Here is a 15,374-nt window from a genome sequence, read left to right as displayed (position 1 = left end):
CACATCCTCTGGTTCGTCTTTCTGTTACGGAACACTTACTTGACTTGAAGACTGTAATCTTCTGCTGGTTCGTCTTTCCCTTCCCCTCCATTTTGCTTGCAGTCGCAAATAAAAACTAAGTTTTCTCGCAAATAACATCCTCTTTCAAATTTTGTTAATAAATAGTGTGACTAAAGATTCCTTCCCTGGCTAGGCTGGCTCAAGAAGTTATAATTCCGGCTTGCTCGAAATAGCTGGAAATTCTTCGAGCTTCAGTTCCAACAGGCTGGCTCACAGGCTGACATCATTGTGTATGTGATGACATCAAAGTCTGAAAATTTAAAAACAGAGCCGGGAAAATCAGAAATGAAGGGGTGTCACTGTGGAATCGTGGCACCCAGTTATTTGGACCTCAAAACCGGTAAGAACCGAGAAATTCGGCACGGTTGAGAGGTATGGTTTAATGTTGTAAGTGAACCTTTGCATGGCAGGACCTCTTCAAGCTAAGGCCACACACCTAGATGGTCAACAGAAATGCCTAGATCATACCCTGGGGATGTCCTTGGAGGAAGCGAGAATCCAGGGCAAGTGGAACAAAACTGAAGAGGAAAGAGTTCATCAGTATAAAATAAATTATTTCAGTAGTTGTTGCTACAGAATCCTTCAGAAAGACTCTGATGCCAGGGACTTTGCATATCCTCACCAACACCATAGCAGTGATTGGGCCCATTAATATACTGGATATACACAGTTTTTATTTTCCTTTGCAGGCTCACCATAGAAGATTGGTACATTTTACAGGACTTGAGCATTTGATCCGTGGGGCATTTTGCATCCCTTCTTAGGAAAATATTCTATCAGACCAATTGAACAGAACAGAGGCATACCCTCACGAATGGATGTTGAACAGGGACATATTTCTGGATTTGGTCCACAGTTGGGGTGTACCAGAATCTGATCTTTCACTTGTTCAGTTTTGCACCAGGACACCAACCACAAGGGGGCCTTCTGCAATAGGTGTCCTTTTAATAATGTATAAAGGTCTTTGTCTCTGCCCTTCCTCCAGTCCCTCTTCAACTCGGAAGTATGGATGATGAAACAGGTCAGGCCAAAAATGCTGCCCATAATTCCCTTTTGGCTTGGTGAGCATTGCTTCTTCCTCGTGATGAATATGGTAATGACGGACCCTGTTTCACTGCCTCAGGATGTCGACTTGACACAAAACCAGGGTTTATTTATGCAATCCATACTGAAGCCCCTTGGGCTGAAAGATTAAATTATGTAGCTCTCATTCCCCTGAGGTTTTCAAAGGAGTGTATCTTTTATCTTCAAGGAGACCAAGAAAATAAGTGCAAGGAAATGGTCTCCAACTACTTTTCAGTGTCCTTGTCCTCAAATACAAGTCAAACTTTCACAACTCAAGATAGTCTTGGTCTGATGTCTCTGCATAGGATGGGCTCTCCCTCTTTATTCCCTGTTGCCATTAAGCAATTACTTAACTCATTCACTCCGGAGCAGCTCAGAAAATGCTGTCTACTTCAACCATTGGAACAACAGTGCAGCCTGAGCTCAATTTCAGATAATCCATTTGTAGTACCATAAAGAAAACAAATATTCATAAGACCATAAGAGCTAGACTAAAAATGTAAATGCAAAAGTTGTTTAGCAGACACTGACCACAGTGTAAATGTTGATAAGGTGTATCTAAGTCATTAGTTAATTGCCAAGGAATGCTGATATTATCCATATTTTTTACCTTTTTGGTAAAACAAATCACGGTATCTTGGTGAATGCACCATGTTAGACCCATACAAAGTGTAATTAATTTGTTTGTATGAATGTCAACTTTAAAATGATACCTTAAACATTAGTGTATGATACTCCTTTACTACGATATTTATATATGTCATAATTGTTAAAGCATAATATCGGATTACCTGTAACAGAGACTACATATTGTAACAATTGTGTGGCTCAGTGTCAGCTTCAAAATGATGCGCCATTCGTGTCGTCACCATATTCCCTTGCAAAGATATGGACATAATGAGAAATATGGCAAATGTATAATTTTCATAATCCTACAAGACTAAAACTGTGATATCTGTAGATGTGTACAACATACAGACAATTCTTTTGCCATGTTGTAAGGACTAATACTGTCTTGAAAATGAGGTATTATTTAGCACATTGGCATGCTCCCTAGCAGTTATTTACCAAAATATGAAAAAAGTCAGAATTTTTATACCCTAAGTCCTAAACAGACTGATATTTGTACATGTGTACAGCATACAGCCACAGTTCTTTTACATGTAAGTACTAATACTGCCTTCAAAATGAGGTATTACTTAGCATGTTGACATGTTCCCCTAGCAAAGTGAAAATTACAATTATTTTACTGTGGTATAAGTAGTGAAAAGGGTTTTCATAAAATCTAGTAGACCTTTACTTACCATACTTGTATTTCTTGGTCATGGTGGTTTTCCATCTTTTGTCACTTGTGCATGTTGCCAGTATATCCTGCAGTGCTGCCATCATGCCATTGTGCAGATCAGTCAAAAGCAGGTCAATACCATCTTCATTTAAGTGAGCTCTGTCATTTCTGAAAAGGCGATCATCATCTGCAGTACTACTGTTATGGCTGATTGTTGATCCACCAACCCTGTGCATCAAGCCATGCATGAACCCATTCTGTAACTGTCTGGCCTTGTGCACTGCCCACTGGCTGTTTGCAGGTCTCCAGCTCTAGTGAAGAATTATGTCAGATGACACAAAATGATAACGTGGCCACAATTAATGCATGCGTTCAAAAATCTCCTTGATTTGAAACCTCAGCTCTCCAAGTGGATGTGTGATGACATTGTTCCATCCATTGTGCAAGACAGGAATGTCACCCTCAGGGTAGATGGAACACTTCTCTTCCAGCATCTGCAGAAGGCCACACCATTGCACATTTCTTCTTGCAATTCAGTGTACCCTCACGCTAGATGTGGGAAAGCTCAAGTTGTAATATTTATTTCTGGAGGCATGACTAGCAGCCCATTGAACGTAGGAATGGCCACACACCCACACTGTCACTTGTTGTTTCCCTGCTCTTGAAGCCATATCACTGTCACAATGTAGAAGTACCTGCACAGAGAAGAAATGCATGTCTGTTACTGATGATGATTGAGGGATTATTGCATTATTACAACATGTATATGTATATACGAATTTTCACTGCTATCCACATAGGCATTATTCTTTTGCTAAGGTTCATTATTTGCAAAGATGATGCTGAGGTACATGGCTAACAACCAGGAAGACAGCAACTCACACACACTGTCAGATTCAGTAGGCACACATCACTGTAAACATACACATTCTTGCCGTAGCCAACATACTGCTGAGTGGATACTGACAAAGGGCTACAGAAAGGGGACATGTAAAGAGAAAAAGCAGGATAAGGACTGCCACTCTACTATTGAACCCAGGTCGGGCATAGGACTTCAGTGGCACTCGAGGGCATCTGATATGTCCCATACTTGTGCTTGGCTACCCACTCAGACTGCTGATATCGGCACTATCTCATGACTTTCTTCAGTGTCAGCAGTGTGCCTCACCTCTGCCTTTTCACTTTATATGTGACCATTCAGCAATGGACATAAAGAATCAAGGGAGGAAGTAATGTAATGTTTCTTGCCCTGACCTACATATGTTTACTTTATTATTGACATCTAAAAAAACCCTTCAACCTCAATGACTACAACATCCTTCTCCGTCACATGCTAAAAGTACGCATAAGTCCTGATTCCTTATTGTTGCCCTGAAACTACTGTACTGATCTATATATATTTTATATCAAAATTCATAACTCAATTTCACAGTCAGTTTGCCATCAAAAAGAGTACCACAAAGTTCCATACGTGTTCTGTATCTTTGTATAGAAGCTTCTCCCTCTCCTACCACAGTGCCTGCTCATACACTTCACAGATGAGATGATAGTATTTTGCACAAGTTATTCAGTATCCTACCTACAGAAAGGTTTGCAAGCAGATGTAGTACTAATCAACTGGATCGTCAACAAAATTGTCCTCAGCTCCAGCAAAACTTTTTCTGGTACCATCAAAAGTATATATTATGCACTGTGGAATGATACGCAGCTAGGTTTCAGTGTGGTTTACAAGTACAGCAGCAACAGAAAGAATAAAGATGAATATGCAAGGCATTATGGGGCGAGGTTCTCCCGAGTGACCACACTGCTGGTATCAACTGACATGCACTTGTTCTGTCACTGTATCAAGTGCTAGTGGAAGTGTCCGACATACCTTGTAACCTCCTAGGGCAAGAAAACTGGACAAAGGACTGAAAATAGGGACATTTTTTTTTATTGCTCTGCTATTACAACTTAGAAAGTTGGCAGAATAATGGTGTTAGCAGTACCATTAATTTTCCGAAGGCTTTGAATTCCGCCACTCTGTGTAGCCTCAACTTTTTAACTTCATACTTTAATGATTTGTCACTATATGGCCAGTAAAGTAAAAGTTTTATGAAAAATGGGCCATAAATATGAGGCAAAAATGTGGACATTCTGCGAAAATATGTACAGTTGAGATGACTCCAGCTTCTGCAACCCGTTACTTATACGTGTCATGCTGTAACGCACACACACAATTCAGTAGAAACTGTCACAACCACCCTCCAGGCACATTGCTAGTCATGCATGTCCAGTGTCCTATAATTACAGAATGGTGCACGGAAAGGCACAAAGAGCAGAAAAGCATGCTGCACTGGATGGGAGCATATATTCAGGATGGATAAGTGAATGAGCAGTTAGCCAAGTGTGGACATTAATAATAACACACATCTTTTTAGAAATTTAAACTAAACAGATGGGACATTTTAGAATAAATAGAACATGTTTTGCATTTAATAACACAGTAGACTATACATACATTGCAAACTCTGTTACTGCTTCGATTACGTAGACAGAATCATAGCTCTGAACTTTCACCACAAGAAATCTTGACAAAGCTAGAAATAATGGAGGGGACAAAGGCCCAAACATAGGGAGAGATCATATTGCTCTTACAGACCCACAAACTTGTTAGAATTACAGATTTTGCACGGCTTACAAGTTACGAAGTACAGCAGCAACCAAATAAAAATGCAGAATATGCAAGGCATAATCGGGCGCCATTCTTCTGAGCTAAAACTTCCAATAGATGTATGGTCAACTCACCTCTACTTTCTGAAAAAAAGGCTCCATTGCAGCTGTGTACTCTGCTTGTTGGAAATTCAGGATTTCTGTACGCTGCTGTCTGGTCAGATTGTGGCAGCATCTCCAGACTCTCAAACCGGCGCACAGAAATAGATGATCTGACAAAATAAATAGGATCCAGTAGCAATTAGGTAAATTCTGCAAATATCAGAAAAATGAAATGGAATTGCTACTGCTGAACCCTCTATTTTGACAGATCAAAGAAAACTTAGATTATTGGGTGGAGGTGTTTTGCAAGTCGTGGCTTGGACTGGAAGAATCCAATTAGCTGCCACCACTTGCTTCTTGCAATTCATGGAGAATTGCCTTACTGCAATTACAAATATATATAGAAAGACGATTTTCTTAAAGTCAAATATGAACATCAGGTTAATGCCACACTGAAAAGTAAGTTGAGAAAGTAACTGAAAAAGTTCAGGTACTTTTTCAACTTTTTTTTTTCCAGTGGAGCTGCAGTATTGCTAAAGTTAGATGCGCTTGTGGAAGGTACTCTGGTGTAACTTCATACAATTACTACCATCTCACAGCACTCTCGAATGTAAGCACAGAGGCGCCATGTGATAGTATTCTGAGTTAATGAGTTCACTTGCTACCTCCAGTAGAACTTTGTAAGTTTGTACTCTGACTTCCAGTGGTTGCATCCTGAGCTTTTTAACAAAACCAAATTACATCCTCCCATTTCAGTCAAATGTTTGTGTCCCTGGAACCAAAATGGATAGTAAAGAAGTGTAAATGGCAAAACTGTTAAGCGTAATCTAATCGTTAATGGTACTATTCATTACATTCCAGGTCTTATAAAATCCAGTTTGTCACAACAATTACAGTAAATATTTTGTAAATGTGTCGATAACCACTCAAGCTTCATGCTTTCTGTCAGCAGCATTTGTGTCCATCTAGCTTTTGAGCTTTTATGAGGTTAAGCAGTTCTGTGTCACTTGGTTTAGTTTAATGAAATGTGAAAATTATGACAATGTGTATAGCATGTGAACAACTGTTTCTTTAGCTGTACTAAATGGAGGTTAAGTATCAGTGTGGTTGTATTGCCTATCATGTAAGGTTTAAGATTAATTTTTTCAAAAGTTTGTATGTAACATAGTTTTGGAAATATTATTATAAATATAAACAGGCAATATTAAACGCTTAGAGTTGTCGATATGATGCAACTAGATAAGGGGATATACTACATCTTAGGCCTCCCAAGAAGGTGATCTGTCCACCATGGGGACCGCAGCTGTGTGTGTTGGAGAAGTTAACTTTATCACCTTCTGATTCAGTAGCTGCTTCAGTTTTCTGGTTCTTGACGTAGAAAGCGCCATTTTTAGTGGACACCTACATCTGCCAAACAGATATCAGAACCGCATGATTTCACGCTTATTCTTCCCTTTCTTTCACATAGACAAGCTAATGCTCCTTACCAGTACCAATTTCATGCCCACAGTAGTAACTGAAGAATCTCTGAATTAGGCCAATAACCTCCCCATCTCCTGTCCTACTCCACAGAACAAAGGGAAAGGATTTTGCACACCCTGAATGTGCATAGGCAACTAGATTTTACCTTTGAAAGGAATAAAACCGAAAGGCAAGTACCAGTGATGTATAGTCTTTGCAAAGGTTAGGGAGGGCAGGCCTGTCCCATGTCTAAATGGATGGTTCGCTGCAGCTCCTTCCTATTACTCTTTACTTGACAAGATTGTATACAGGGTATAAAAAGGCCACTGCTGAAGACGGACAACAGTGACTGGTGCCCTTCTTAGTGAGGTTGGCAACTATAACATCTTGGAAACGCCTACCTAGTCATCTCTGCACACCTTCTCCAAGTATTATAACCCTGACATTACCTTCTGAGCTATGGCAGGATTTGCCACTGCCATACTACAGGATCTCTTGCAAACCACATCATTCCAGGTCAGCTGACCAATGTTCCATAAGCTCTGGGAATCTTTCCAAGTGTTCTTACTAATACAGCAGTGAATGCAGTTCATTTGTGTTTGGAACTTACCATAATTGTGTAAGTAATATTTCCACACTCTCTGTCCCTTTGTTTTCTGTGCATGTCCAGGGAGTATGGGGCTAGTGCCCAGTCACTTATTTCTTCACCTTCCTTTTTTCAGCCCAGTACAAGGCACCTCCTCTTCAAGTCGATCAGTCCATTGACAGTGTGTCTTGATATGCTGCCCATTTCATCTTGGCACTACCCGAATTGAAAAGGGAGTGCAGTAGGTCACCCCTTTAAAACATTAAATCTTTCTCAAATTATTTTGGCATGAGGGGGCAGTCCCTGTTAAACATGTGATATGGAATGTGCCAGATCCCTTGTGTGGGAGCAGCTGCAGTGTTGCTTCATGAATTTCTGCCAGGTCAGAGATGTTTACTGTTATGGTAACTATTCATTCAACTTTCCATTATTTCTGTCTGTTCATTGCTTTAGCGAAGTAAATGTTTATACCGTGTTTTTTTTTTTTTTACTGTCTGCGCTGCATTTGAAAAGAATTGAAAGCATGATGTGAAGTTGTTCAATCTCGCCGTTTATTCTTACACATGGGAGTCGGCCGCTATACGAGATAAAGATCTCAGAGTAGCTTGAGACCAGGCCCCTATCCCATGATGCTCTCTGCCCTACCCCAGATCTAGTTTGCCACTACAACTGATCGCAAGGTCGTCGGAGAGTTCAGGCCAATGACAAACTTTGTTATATTTCTTTAGATAACTGAAGTAGTTTGTTGTATTTTCTAGTTCTTTAAACTGTTAGGCGAGTTAGCCTTTAGAATCCTTTAAATTTGATTCCTTTGTTACAGGACGGTTGCTTTTAGGCCTTGGCCGTTTTTTGGTTAACCCTATCCTTTATATAGATAGATATATATATATATATATATATATATATATATATATATATAGTGCTAGTTAGATAAGTGTGTTATGGCATACATTTATACCCTCTAGTTGTACAGGGATCTGGCAACTTAGGACTGTTGATATTTACTGTGTGCAGTGTGGTTAGTGCGGTAACTGTGTTTTATGTTAGAGTTACTGTATTTTGTAAAGTAAATTGAAGGATGCTCAGGGATCTGACAACTTCTATAGCACGCTTGTGTATTTCTGCTTTTGCTATAGCATGGCTGATCATAGGGAGAGACAAAAATCTGGCTTCAAGAAGTGTCCAAAATGCGGGCAGAAGATGTCTATTATGGACGCACATGTAAATTGTGTTCGTTTGGGGCCTGTTCACCTCCAGGAGGATTGCTCTATCTGCCACTTCTTCAGTGGTAGGGTTTTATTAGAGAGGAGAAGAAAGCTGGTGTATAGAGGCTTGTTAAAACCAGATTTTCAAGAGACCTTGGATAAGGCTGACCAGACCTCCAAGTCATCGAAGGTGTCGAAGTGATGTCCTCGGAGCCCAGGTCATTGGCTCCAAGCCTTTGTGAAGGTGCGGTCATTGGCTCTGCCATCTTCAGAGCCATGCACAGAGCAGGTGTTTCGGAGACGGTCCCCAGTCTTGGAACCGGTCTCTGAAACTCTGAAGTCACCCATCCTTCAATCGGTGGCATCTTTGGTTCCTTCAACCCGTTCTTCGAGGACCCTTCCTGATGTAGATATGGACCGGGTGTTGCAGAGGCTTCTGGAGAACCCGGCACTGGCTAAATTGCTATCGGCTTCGACCCAACAGGGTTCGAAGCTTGAGACCATCCCACTGGCTGTGACTCCTCCTCCGAGCCGAGAAGGGCCTTCGGAGCTGGGGGAGGAGGATCTGATGGTTGTGTAGCCTTCGAAGCCGAGGCTTGTTCCAGTGTCTTTGGCTCCATCAACCCTGACTTCTTCGGTTCCATTGGAAGAGTCTCGGAGCCAACACACACTCCACTGTGGGGGGAAGAGTCGAACCGATGCATCGGTTCCAACCCTTCCTCTCGGGGCTTAGGCGCAGATGAGCTTGGCTCCATCCTCTGGTTCGGAGCCCACTGTCTTGGCGCCGGGGAAGTTGCCGTCGTCTTTGGAACAGACGGCTTCCTCGGGTCAGAGCAGTGGTGCCTTCGATGCCATGAGGAGGGTTATGTCTGACACACATAGTCAGGTCCTTCCTCTTCCTCCCATAAAGTGCTGTGTTCTGCCTCTGCCTCGCAGGTCCCTGTGAAGCGTCGAGACCCGGAGTCTCAGGTAACCCCATTGGGTGACCCATGCTCTACTGAGACCTCACCAGAAGCCCCCACTGATGAGGTTCCCAGGAAGAGGTTATGCAAGAGGAGGCATTTAGATTCCCTTCAGGAATCTTTGACATCAGACACTGACTTAGAGGAATCAGAAGGGTCCCCACGGTCCCCCTTGGAGGATATCTCCTTTGCGGATATCCTGTAAGTCCTAAAGCAGAGGGGTGACTGGCAGTCCGTTAGCCCTACTGAGGATGAGTTTGTGCTCCTGTAAGCCTTTGGGTCTCAGCCGTCCACCTCCTGGGTGACTCTGCCCTTCTAGTTGATGGAATTGGTCGCTCGAAGGGCATGGGTGTCTCCTGATTCTATGGAACCGGTCCCTTGGAGGCCCAGCAAATTTATCACCTCCCCCAAGACTAGATGTTCCTCACTAAGGGAGTCCCTGTTGATGCCATGGTGGTGGCGGCGGCCACCAAGAATGAGATGTCAGAAACCTCTTCCACTGTTGATCCTCCTAATAGGGATTCTAGAACAATGGACAGATATGGGAAACGCATCTTTAGTTCTGCGACCTTTGCCATGTGATTAACTATTTCACTCATTTCATCCTTCTTCAATGAGATCTCCTGAAAGAGCTTGTAGATATTCTGCAGGGTAATACAGATGGAGTAGTCTCTGACAAAGTGACAGCATTAACTTAATACCCTTACCTCCATTGTGAACTCATCCATGCGGCTCATTTCCTATGCAGCCCGATGGTTCGGGTTGGGCAGCGGGTTCAGCAATAGCTCTTCGGAGACTGTCCTGAATGCGCTTATGCTCCTTTGCAGAAGCCTTCAAGTCTTCCTTTGTCAACACCCCATTCAATGGCTCTTCTCTGTTTGGGCCCAAAGTCAAGGAGACTCTCACTAGGTGTGAGCAGGAGGGGAAAGACTCTTGTCTGCCATAGGAGTCCGTTTTTCCACCCCTACCAGACCATACCCCAAAGGGCAGAAAGGTGGAAATATGTGGTTCCGAAAGTCCCAATGAGCTTTCCGGAACACACGTAGTGAACCCCCCCTCCAGTGGCAGAGGAGGGGGTAATAATGGAAGATGCCGCCTGGTGGCAGAGGGGGTCCGCAGAACCAGGGCGACAGGGATCAGTTCCTTGGTAAGCCCTATCAGCGCTCCTGAAAGGAGGCCCCGACTGTCCTACTCTGGAGGCAGTTGGGGGTCGCTTGGCTTTGTATCCAGATGCCTGGCTAGAAATTACAACAGATTCTTGGGTACAAAGCATCGTTACCAGAGGATACATCATCCCATTTCTAGAAAATCCACCTGTTGGCAAAAAAATCCTGGACGTTTCACCCAGTCTCGGGGATCAAGCAGCCATAGAAATCCAGAGGCTGCAGGAAAAGTCATCCAGGTAGTCCCAGCAGGCCAGATAGGATCCGGAACTTACTCCAAATTCTTTTTAGTTCCAAAAATGACAGGGGGACTGGAGGCCCATTTTGGATCTCTGCAGACTCAATACATTTGTCAAGAAAGAGAAGTTCCGGATGGTCACGCTTCAGTCTAGTCTCCCATTCCTCATATGGGTGATTGGATGTGCTCTTTAGATCTCAAGGATGTGTACTACCACATCAAAATGGCCAGGCCATCCAGAGATCATCTGCGTTTCTGGCTGGGAGCCAGTCACTACCAATTCCGAGCACTGCCCTTTGGACTCTCAACAGCTCCCAGAATGTTTACCAAATGCATGGCAGTGGTTACGGCTCACTTGAGGCATCGAGGATTCTGAGTGTTTCTGTATCTGGACGACTGGCTCCTTACCGTCGCCTCCAGGCATCAACAAATTTTGTCTGGGGATCACACACTCAATCTCTGCTCAGTTAGGCATCACTATCAGTTTCGAAAAGTCTGCGTTGTCTCCATCGCAGCGTACCTCCTTTATCCGAGCAGAACTAGACACTACCACCACCATAATAAGATTGCCCCTGGACAGAGTAGCCACTCTCTGAAACTAGGTCTCAGACATTCTGCAGAGAAGAAAGGTTCCGGCCCATCAAGTATTGAAACTCCTAGGCACCATGGCAGCTATGCTCATAGCAGTTCCTCTGGGATGTATGCACATGAGGATTCTTCAGTGGTTACTATTCACCCAGTGGTCGTACCAACAACTTCCCATGTCATTCTTAATCATGATTACGGACTCTTGCAAAAAGGATCTTTGCTGGTGGTTGACCAGCCAACAAGTTACAGTAGGCCGACCATTTGTTCTCCCCCTGCCATCAGCCACGGTGATCATGGACGCTTCTTTGATAGGGTGGGGGAGGGGGCTTTTTCAGGGAAGAACAGCCCAAGGGACCTGGTTGGAGACGGTCACAGTTGCACATCAATGTTCTGGAGCTGAGAGCGGTGCTTTTTGGCATTGCAGCACTTCCGCAACACTCTGCCTCTAGAGACGATTGCGATACAGCGGACAACATGTCGGTAGTCTGGTACATCAACAAGCAAGGGAGAACCAAGTCTTATCCCCTGTGTTGAGAGGCTTTGAGAATTTGGCACTGGGCTGTGTCCACCGGAGCTTTCTGATAACGCATATCCCAGGGAAATCCAACGTGATAGCGGACAAATTGAGCAGATCCATTCTGCTACCACACGAGTGGTCTCTCAAAAACGAAGTTGCGGAGAAGATTTTCCACAGATGGGGCCAGCTTTGCTGTGACCTGTTTGCATCACCTATGAATGCCAAATGGAGAAGCTACTTTGCCTTGAATCCCCCACCAGGGGACAGCCAAAGGGACTCGCTCATACACGATTGGCCCCCGGACTCCTGTATGTCTTTCCACCTATACCCCTAATTCCGAAATTCTTGCAGAAATCTAAAACCCTGGGAAGGACTGTAATCTTAGTAGCCCCTTTTTGGCCTCATCAGATTTGATTCCCCTTCCTTCGACTCTATCAACTGGAGGAGCCTTCGATTCTGGACCCAATTTCAGACCTACTAACATTCGTCAGGGGCCCTCCATTCCTCCCTTCGTTCCCTCAGGTTGACAGCTTGGCTCCTCTGATTCCCTACCTAGCCAGGTCACACGATTTTTCTTCGGAGGTGTACAGCACATTCTTGTATCTTCGCATAAGGCTTTCATCAGAAAGTCGTATGCTAGTAAATGGAAGCTATTTGCTTTTTGGCCCTCTCAGAATAACATTGATCTTATGTTGCCCCGATTGCTAGTATCTTGGAATTCCTCTCTAAGCTTTTTCACGAAGGTGCTGCAGCTGCCACTATTAGAGTCCAATTGCCTACCATCTTGAATTTTCACCTCTGAACTATAGGTTCTAACTTAATGTCTCTCAGATTGTCGGGCCTTCCTTAAGGTTACTATTCATCTTAGGCCGCTGACAGCCCTTTACTCCCTGGAATATAAATTTTGTGCTGTCCCATGTTATTCTTCCCCCCTTTAAACCCGCATCATGTCAGTTGAAGTTTCTTTCCTGGAAGACTATTTTCTTGGTGGCCATTACTTCAGCACGCAGGGTATCTGAGCTTCAATCCCTTTCTGTCAAACCAGCGTATTTGGTATTTCATCATGACAGGGTATCACTGAGGACTAATCCTTCATTTTTGCCAAAAGTGTGTACTGAGACCAATCTGAACCAAACAATTGAACTTCCTACCTTTTTCAGCAATCATTCTAATCAGTTAGAATATATTTTCCATAAAACTGATGTCGACAGACAATTGAGATTGTATTTGGACAGGGCAAAGGAGTTTAGAAGATCTGACCAACTTTTTGTATCTTATGCTGACGCCAAGAAAGGATTACCAGTTTCTAAAGTTTCCCTGTCCAAGTGGTTAATTGACTGCATCAAACTTATCTGCTCTTCATCGAACCAAAGATTAGAACATGGTGTTGAAGGCCCATTCAACTAGAGCCGTCTCCATGTCTTCGGCTTATATGGCTCATTTACCTTTGGACACTATACGTGCAGCTGCCACTTGGTCTAAGCCTCATACCTTTATCACTCATTACAAAGTGGACAGGGCCTCCAGGGACGGGGCTTCCTTTGGAGCCACTGTCCTCAGGAATATACTCCTGTGAGCCACCCAGGATTAGGGTGCCTGGGACGCTACCCATGTGTAAGAATAAACGGTGAGATTGAACAACTTCACATAAAGAAGTTATGCACATACCATAACGTTCCATGTGAGTTGTTCATCTCGCCTTTATTCCTACATTTCCACCCACCTTCCCCCTGCAGGGTCTCGAAGAACGGGTAGACTTTGGGTCTGGTAGTCTTGTTCTGGGATTTCTTACTGGCGTATTTGTTGAGTTATACTTGCTCATGCTGAGTTCAGCAAACTAGATCTGGGGTAGGACAGAGAGCATCATGGGATGGGAGCCTGGCCTCAAGCTACTCTGAGATCTTTTGCTAGTAAAGCAGCCGACTCGGAGGCGATGGCTCAGCACCATACCCATGTGTAAGAATAAAGGCAAGATGGAACGTTATAGTAAGTACAAAACTTCGTTTTTCTTAGTCTGTCAAAGGCTTAAGGATGTCCCAGGGTTTCTTGTTGCTCACGTCTTTGTCCCAGAGTAAGTTGCTTGCTTTTAAAATAAACTACTACCGGGCATTTTTGTTTAGGTTATTGTAGCATGCTTGTTTATTTACCAACAACCTTTCTGCAAAGTTGTAACTGTTTGAGGGTTTTGCTACTTTCCATGTAGAAATGACAGTATGAATCGATTGGAAAGGTGCAAGACAGAAGATTTAGAATAGAGCTGCATGTGCAAAATGATCTGTTTTTTTTTTTTTTTTTTTTTTTTTTTTTTTGAAAATGAATGCTAAACAGTAAAGTTTGATTCATTAGGAGAGAGAATTGCTGAACTTTTCAAAGCAAACAACTGTGTGCATCTGTCACAGTAATATCTTTCCCATTACAGAATGCGAGACGATAGTGCTCGAGTTTATGAAAATGTGGGTGTAATGCAGCAGCAGAAGAGCTTCAGATGAGGATACTTTTAATTGCACTAGTCATTTAAAAGGTAACACTTTGACTCTTCATTTACCTTGTTTGAATTGTCTGTTTTTACTGTCATGAAAGTCTAGCCATCACCTTTTTTTAATTGTCTAATGTGAGAAAGGTAACACTATCCTCACCAGAAAATTGCTATTTATTTATTTTTTCCCCTTGATAGTGTTGCTGGATTGATTGCTTTTGCGCTGTTAGTTACACTTGCTTAACTGGGCAGCAAAGTTGCACTGAGAGTAGCATTGTCACTCAACGAAAGTGTTTCTCTGGTTTTATTCTCTGCTGGTGTGCCTTGTCTGTGGAGTCTGCATGTGTGGAGTGTTCACATGGATTTTCTTCTTGTAGTCCAGTTTCCTTATACCTTTCAACAACTTTATAACAGGCAGATTTATCACTCCGAATTCCAAAAATGTTCATTACTGCACTATCATCTATTAACTGGAACTTCCTAAAAATCCTCACCTTAGACGATGCTGTAATTGAATTCAATACAATTTTTTCAAAATATCCTAAATAGCCTTGCACCTCCTAGAAGGAAGAGACTGAATAAATAATGCAATTTGGCTATCTAAAAAGAGTAGAATCCTAATGCAGGAAAGAATGGCAAAAGTATAAAACACCTAAATATCTTAAACTTTTCGTACTAAAAAGCAGATGATTGAAGACAAAAAAAAATACTATAACAACTTTCAAAATAATCCTAAACACAACCCCAAAAAAGTCTGGACATCTTGCATCCCAGCCAAAAATTCAATCCAAATCCCTCTCTCAATAACTCACCACTCAAAACTGCAGAACAGTTCCGTTCTTATTTTATAGGTAGTGTAGCATCTCTAAGTAAGGATTCCTCAACATCTAATCTGAACCTTGCACAACAGCAACACATCATCACATCACCTTCAAACCTGTGCCCACATCCTATATAAAACTACTCTTAAACTTTAAACCATGCTCTTCTTCAGCTGATGGCCTTCCAAGCAAG

General features: G+C 42.8%; 1 protein-coding gene across 1 annotated transcript in view; it reads left to right on the top strand.

Moving 5' to 3' along the window:
• Positions 1 to 15,374, top strand: part of PTPN11 (protein tyrosine phosphatase non-receptor type 11) — an 811,421-nt gene that overhangs the window by 628,804 nt on the left and 167,243 nt on the right. Inside the window, 1 exon segment of the mRNA XM_044069754.1 lies at positions 14,304 to 14,405. Within this exon segment, the coding sequence (XP_043925689.1) occupies positions 14,304 to 14,373 (70 nt within the window). The 3' untranslated portion in view covers positions 14,374 to 14,405.

This window comes from Protopterus annectens, chromosome 4.part0, assembly GCF_019279795.1.
Source record: "Protopterus annectens isolate FY-2018-M chromosome 4.part0, PAN1.0, whole genome shotgun sequence".
Classification (NCBI taxonomy): Eukaryota; Metazoa; Chordata; order Ceratodontiformes; family Protopteridae; genus Protopterus; species Protopterus annectens.
The sequence above is the reverse complement of the archived record's forward strand: the minus strand, read 5'-3'. Positions and strand labels throughout refer to the sequence as shown.